This window comes from Sinocyclocheilus anshuiensis, unplaced genomic scaffold (genome assembly GCF_001515605.1).
Source record: "Sinocyclocheilus anshuiensis isolate Anshui unplaced genomic scaffold, SAMN03320099.WGS_v1.1 scaffold749, whole genome shotgun sequence".
In the NCBI taxonomy this organism is placed as follows: Eukaryota; Metazoa; Chordata; class Actinopteri; order Cypriniformes; family Cyprinidae; genus Sinocyclocheilus; species Sinocyclocheilus anshuiensis.
The window spans coordinates 199939-207536 of NW_015536489.1; the positions used below are offsets into that span (position 1 = coordinate 199939).

A 7598-nucleotide genomic window follows, 5' to 3' on the forward strand; every position below is an offset into this window, starting at 1 on the left:
ATACATTTATATTATATACACACACACACTGAATATGCATATAAGCCAAGACTTTGTACAGTATAGATACAATGTAAACAGAAATGCAAGGCGGTAAAAATAATTTGTTTCTAAAAACAAATGATGTATAAGTGTTTTTACACATGATCACTGTGTAGGTCATCAGTAAATGAGTGTGGCATTTAAATGGCATTGTTTCCCAAATTAAACAAAAGAGCGGTTAGCTTTGAATGATGTGTGTAATGTAGAGAACTGTGTTTAGAGTTTTGCAAAAAGTTTGTTTTACAATATCAAACTGAGTTTAAAACATTTAATGTGCTTATAGTTTTGCAGAAGGGAACATTTAATGTAAAAGTCAGTGAAAGTGATTTTGACATAACTAACTGTTTTTATATGTAATCTTTGTGTGTTTTTGACAGTATTAGCGCAATCAGTGTCTTGTGAGTGTAGCTCTACCGCTGAATTAACATTTGATGTGAATGTGTCTCGCAAGCTGCAGTTGGAGCTGGAGCCGGGAGACACAGTACAACGGTAGACGTTGTGTTTTGTTAGTAAATGTTTCATTATATTACTAGTGTTACCTCCTTTGTTCACTGTTACACTACTGCATATATTGCATCTGACACTGGTGTCGCTTAGTTCTCATTCGGTCGACTCGATCGACATCTCACTATGGGAAACGTCTCTTGCGTGGCCATCCATGAAGCCCTATACAATCACGCCCATCAGGCCCATGCAACCCCCAACCCTTCCTATTTAAACAGCAGCGCTGGCTCAATATGGCATCCTACATCTCTTCACTCGCGGCATCCAAGCTACGAGCCCTTGTTTTCAGTGCACTTAGTGTTACTTTTGGCAAGACTAAACTGTCCGAAAGACAAGTTTCCACTTGTTGTAGGGCGTCAAGTTATCTAAGAACATTAAGTGTATTGAAACACTTTACCAAGCATATAAAGTAGACAAAATCAACTTACCAGTTGAATTATGGCTTCTTCCACGAAGTCAAACAAGTCTAGAACACCTTCTCAACCTCGTCCTGGGGGAAGTGGATTCACTATTGCAGCTAAGGATCCGCAAGTATTATGCCTGGCGTGTCTGGGCCCGGAGCATGCCCAAGCGGCATTACAAGCACCGATCTCTTGTAATCAATGCAGCAAACTGTCTCCCGGGGTGCTGCGCAGGAGAGCGGTGTTTGTGCAGGATGTGTGTAGCGATCCCGTAAAGGGGAGAGACACAACAGCATCCCCGCAGGAAATGGAAACTCCCATGCCGTCGACGAGTTGGGTTGACCAGATTATTCCTTCAGATGAGCTGGGGGAACCGGTCGCTTTCGAGTTAGAAATCGAATCATTCCCTAAAGTCCTACCGGAAGATGATTCATTTTCCATCACAGCCTCGGGGGATATGTCAGATGATGGCGAGGAGGAGGATGACGAAGACCCGTTTGCTCCTCGAACGGAGTCCCCTGGTTACCAGCCAGGGGTGGAAGAACAGCAGACGGCAGCAGGAGGTACAACTCTGCACGAGGTTTGCCGTCGAGCGGCGAGTAGATATGATTGGCCGTCTACTCTCCCTGCCGCAAAACGCTCGAGGCTAGATGGAAATTTCCTTGTTCCTACTACCTCAGCAGTTCATTAGTTCATGCACAAGAACATTGTGTGGTCTCTTGTTCTTTCCTTTTTCTAAATTCAAACAAGTCTCATACACATGAAAAGAGATTAAGTCACAATACGGTGTTACACATGCACCCTGTACAAACTGTATTGTTGAAAACACCTGTAATGAAAGTAGAAAGTCTACCGCAGTTCCAGGTTTCACCTCTAGAGGTCTCTCCAACACCACATTTGAACGAGGTGCGAGATTTATCAGTGCACCTAGACAATTGGGTGAAATGCACAGATTCTCAGTGGTCACTCAGCACGATTCAAAATGGGTACAGACTGCAATTTGCGAGAAGACCTCTGGGGTGCAGGCAGAGAATGCAAATATTTTGAACGAGGAGATAAATTATCTCCTTCTCAAGGAAGCAATTCAGGGAGTACCAGCAGAAGAATCAAAGAAGGGATTCTTCAGCCAGTATTTTCTGATCCCAAAGAAAAGGGAAGGCATATGACCTGTTTTGGACCTCAGAACTGTAAACAAACACCTGAGAAAATACAAATTCAGAATGCTGACACACAAATCCCTGCTCCATTCTATACAAAGAGGAGACTGGTTCACTTCAATAGATCTGAAAGAAGCTTATTTCCATATTCAAATCCATTCTCAGCACAAACAATTCCTAAGGTTTGCTTTCCAGGGCAAGATTTACAAGTTCAAGGTTCTACCGTTTGGCCTGTCTCTAGCACCCCGCATTTTCACAAAATGTGTGGAAGCGGCACTAACACCGCAGGGTATAAGGATATTAGCGTATCTGGACGACTGGTTAATTTGTGCCAGATCAAAGGAGATGGCAGATGTGCATACGAAGACAGTGTTAATGCATTTGAATGCTCTGGGTTTTGTAGTAAACCAGAAGAAGAGCTCATTAACTCAGACTATTTCTGGGTTTAAACCTAAACTCAGTATCTTACCGGGCAACCGGGCAACTGCTGTATTCGTATCTATGGCATCTTGCTCAGCGCAGAGATCTCCTCTCTCTGGCAGGGGGGAGGATTTTTCATCCACATCCAGAGAGGTGGAATCTTTGGGTCTGGCCCGTGAAAGGTCTAACCTGAACGCCCTGGGCCTACCTCAGAATGTGATCTCCACCATACAGAGTGCTAGAGCAGACTCCACCAGATCTCTGTATGAGGCAAAATGGAAAAGGTTTGAGACATGGTGTCAAGAAAGACAGAAGATACCATTTCTTTCAGCAGTGTCAGACATCCTTACATTCCTTCAGGAGATGCTAGAAGAAGGCAAAGCCTTCTTTACAATCAAAGTGTACCTGGTGGCATTTCATCTTGCCACATGGGATTTAGCGGTGAAACAGTAGGAAAGCATCCTATCGTAAGTAGATTTATGAAGGGATGTGAGACCTGAGACCAATCACCAAACCTATGTTACCAGAATGGGAGGCCCCTTTTGAACCCTTGGAGCATGCAGATTTGAAGATTGTCTCGTACCAGACAGCTTTACTGCTCACCATAACCTCTATGAAGCGGGTCGGAGTGTTACATGCATTATCAACCCTGCATGTATCAGGTTCACACAAAATTTTTCCAAAGTTACCTAGCGCCCAAACCCAGCTTTTGTGCCCAAGGTAATCAAGCCTGGCTATTCATGCATGGAGATAGAAATTCAGGCTTTCCACCCTCCTCTCTCAGAGTCCCCAAGGATAGGGTGGCGTTTCCCATAGTGAGATGTCTCACTCATCTCCCTCAGAAAACCAAGGTTATAACTAGGGTTGGGGCCGATAGACAATGCCATTGTCCATCACCGATGGCTGATAGACATCACGATGTTGAGCCGGCATCGTGATCCCATCCCCATACCCCCCGCAATCCACCACGTCCCAATACAATGTTCGGAAAGACAATGATGTGTATACGGAACCCCTAAAGGGAATAAATACGAGATGGGAGGAAAATATATATTTCAATATTTTCCCTCGCAGTTATAGCATTGGGTAATTATACTACATATATTTCGGGCATCAGGGAGCCGTTATTATACCTGGCATTGAAACTGCTTTTGAATGCACGATCGCTTTTTAGTTTCACTTTCACTTCCGAGATCGCACGTACTCTGTTTATACTATGGAGCAGCAGTACTTACCACACATTTTACAAGATTAGATGTTTGTCAGTGGTGCTCAGGATCTGCAAATCATTCGCCATCATCCTCAGTCATCTCTCCTTACTCTGTTTGTGGGAAGTGAAATTTTATGTACTGTAATGTAACAGGCAACCGTTACACCGTGTCTATACCGGACGCGACAGTTGTCGTGTTGCGCCGCATCAGCTAAAGTCTGTCTACACTGGACGCGACAAAGCGACCATTGAAAATCATTTGAAATTTGTGTCAGCACTCTTAAATAGAATGCAGCAGCAGTTTACTGTCGGGATTTGTCGTTTCGCGCCGCATCCAGTGTAGACAGCATCACTGATTATAATAAGTTCTATACACTGATCTATACATAATAATTAATCTCTATTATAGATCAGTGGTTCTGAAGTATTTTGTTACGCTGCACCACGCCACTCTGCTCGCATCCGGTGTAGACACGGTGTTAGGAATTGTTATTTGTTTTCCGTGCCATATAAGTATTCATGCTTCGGGCACAAACCCCCCCCACACACCCCCCGCCCCCGCCAATATCAACATCCATCGCGATGTTTCACTGTAGACATCGTCCGATGCCAATTTTGTTGACATCGCCCAACCCTAGTTATAACCATAACCCAACGTTTTGTAACGTGAGCCCACACTTTCGAACGTTTCACTCTTTCTGCGATGACTGATTGCACGCAAACACACACCACACATGCGCATGGATATCACATGCACATCGAGCAAACGTCGGCCACATCATTCAGTGAAGGAAAATGACATGCAGCAGCTTCTAATTCGCCATTAACATTGAAGTATACGGAGATAAAACAATGCAAGTATCGATAACAGTATCGTTTGTCCTGAAGCTTATCGGTAGTCTGGTATTGACCCAATTACGTACCGGTCCAAAGAAATACCGGTTCTCGGTACCCATCCCTAGTCATTATGGTGTATGGAGTGTAGATTGATGTGGAAAAAAAAGTAATTTAAAGCAGTTTAACATAAGGCTGCAACATAACAAAACGTGAAAAAAAAATGAAGGGGTATGAATACTTTCGCAAGGCACTGTATTTATTGCTTTTCACAATGTTCATGCAAAAGAAAATAGTGTGATAAGAAAGTTGGCATTATCGACAACATCAAAATTTGATGTTCTACCCTGAATGTGAGATTTCTGAAAGGGATCTACCAGGATCAGGAAACAGTCCTCCATAAAATGCGCTGGACACATCTGAATATTTGGGTTAAACTGTTCTGGAACAGTGTTGTAAATACAACTTAACCACTGATTTCTAGTCGTGTCCTCTTTTGGAAGGCCAAACAAAGTAGTTTCGCTTTCACAACGAAACAGCGTCACACACCGCGGCCTTGAGTGAGCGGAGGCCGGAGGCCTAGAGTGAGCCGCGGCCTAGAGTGAGCGGAGGCCGGCTTGAGTGAGCAGAGGCAGGCGGGCGGGCTTGAGAACGGCGCGGCCGGCGGATTTGATGAAGGAGCGTCCGGCAGGCTTGCGGCAACCACATGTGACGATGCCTTCTTTCTTTGCGTGAACATTTGGGCGGTGTTATGCAAATCTTCCCACATCGTGATGTAGACATGTGGGGGCGTGTTAGAACGAGCCGTTTTAGGTAGGCGTGGTTGACTCTTAACTTTTATAAAGAATATCTCTTTGGATTTGAGACTTTAGTCTTTCCAACTTAGTCTTTTACAGATCTTCTTTATGCACCAAGAGCTTGTAACACTCCAAAGAGAAAGGAAAAATTGAAAATTGAAAATATGACCCCTTTAATGTAGTTTTCATTTTTCAGTACATGACTCATCTCTGCACCACAATATGTATTGACAGACAGCACCAGACCACTTTCACTTTGAATACAGGGCATGTTAACAAGGGAAGACCCAAATGACAGGCAAATAAAGAACATTTCTCATTTTTACAAATGTCTTGTGAAATTTTAAACTTTAAACATTATTATAACTATGAAATGCTGACATGATAATATTATGGATTATCAAGTTGCCTCCATGATGGCTCATACAAGCATGATGCTTAATGACTGCATGGACCACTTTGGGAAACTATTATAAACTTTTCATAGGATGAATTACTTCTAACTGTCAGCTGGAGAACAGCTGAAAATGTCAAGCTATCCCCTTACACATTAATCTTAGGGACTGGATGAAGCAAAAAAATATGGGATGGACCTTATAGACAACAAATTATTCCTTTTACATATCCTTCAGTTACACTGACTATCAAATATATCCCTAACTAATATATGACTTGTTCTTGCATTCTTATAGCTCAACCAGTATGCCATGGCCCTAGCAACGCCAAGGTTATGGGTTTGATTCCCAGGGAGTGCATGAACGGATGAAATGTATACCTTGAATGAAATGTGCCTTGGCATAAAACCATCTGGCAAATGTATAAATGTAAAGAACTCAACCTCTTTCCTGAATATTACTCCCATTTCTTCTGTAAAGCTACCCTGAAATACTGTGCATTAAGTAAAGCACTATATAAATAAAAATGTGACTAACCAATGGCATGGGCTCCACAAGAGCTTCAGGTGGACGTGGTGGTCTGGCGGCCAACAGTGGGGCCAGGGACATAGGGGCAACTCCATCCTGCTCTACCTGATCCAATTCACTCAGCTGTTGTGTGATAGAATCCATTTCCTCCTGCAGTTTTTCAGTGTGGACACTAATCTCAGTTATCTTCTCAGCGGCCTGGGCAGTGAGGAACGCCTCCTTTAGATCCACCAGGTGCAGGACACGCCACTCCTCCAGGCGAACCAGCCTATGCAGCTCATCGAACTGCTGGTTCACGTACTGCTCCAGTTCTTCTACACTCATCTGAAACATTTACAAACATTTCCCTTTAAAACGAATCCACTGAGAGTCGTAAGATGACATAAACAAGATTAGATCTCACATCTTTTACAGCAGGGTTGACATTGAAAGTCTGTCACAGCCACTGCTACTTTCATACAAGAGCACCCTATTGAACCAGGTGTGTGATTACAAATGTAAGAATCTCTCTTTAAGGGATAGTTCACCTTCAGTTAGTCCCCATTGACTTGCACTATTTTTTTTCTCTATACTATGGAAGTCAGTGGGGACCAGCAACTGAATGTGAACTATCACTTTAAAGGGGCCATATGATGTGATTTCAAGTTTTCCTTTCTCTTTGGAGTGTTACAAGCTGTTTGTGAATAGATAAGATCCCTAAAGTTGCAAAGACTAAAGTCTCAAACCCAAAGAGATATTCTTTATAAAAGTTAAGACTCGTCCACACCCTCCTAAATGCCTCGTTCAAACATGCTCCCACATGACTACGTCACTCTGTGGGAAGATTTGCATAACACCGCCCAAATGTATACGCAATGAAAGAAGGTGTAACTTTGATTCTCGCTGTAGTATTGTTGCCGCCACCATATCGTAGAGACGCTGTATGTTTCGTTGTGAAAGCGAAACTACTTTGTTTGGCCTTCCAAAAGAGGACACAACTAGATATCAGTGGTTAAGTTGTATTTACAACACTGTTCCAGAACAGTTCAAACCAAATATTCAGATGTGTGCAACGCATTTTACGGAGGACGAGGACTGTTTCCTGTGAGAGTAGCCTACAATCCCAGTGTTACGGTGAATTCAGTTCCCCTGTTTCCCCTTCGGCGCGCATGCTGACCACAGTCTATGATGCTGACAAATAATGCTGACTAGTAGTTTTCATATTTAAAGGATTTGCCACTGATGATTCAAAGAGTAGAGTAGCACTTGTTGTTTGTCGTTTCTCCGATCACAAATGCAGACATGGTTTTATGTTTACGCGGCGCGATGCC

At 43.2% G+C, this 7598-nt stretch overlaps 1 protein-coding gene across 3 annotated transcripts in view; it reads right to left on the bottom strand.

The window, feature by feature from the left end:
- The window catches only part of trim44 (tripartite motif containing 44), a 58019-nt gene that overhangs the window by 18860 nt on the left and 31561 nt on the right, over positions 1–7598 (bottom strand). For all 3 annotated transcript variants that reach the window (XM_016481487.1, XM_016481479.1, XM_016481496.1), the window contains exon 4: positions 6298–6612. In XM_016481487.1, coding sequence (XP_016336973.1) covers positions 6298–6612 — 315 coding nt within the window. The remainder of the gene's footprint in view (positions 1–6297; positions 6613–7598) is intronic.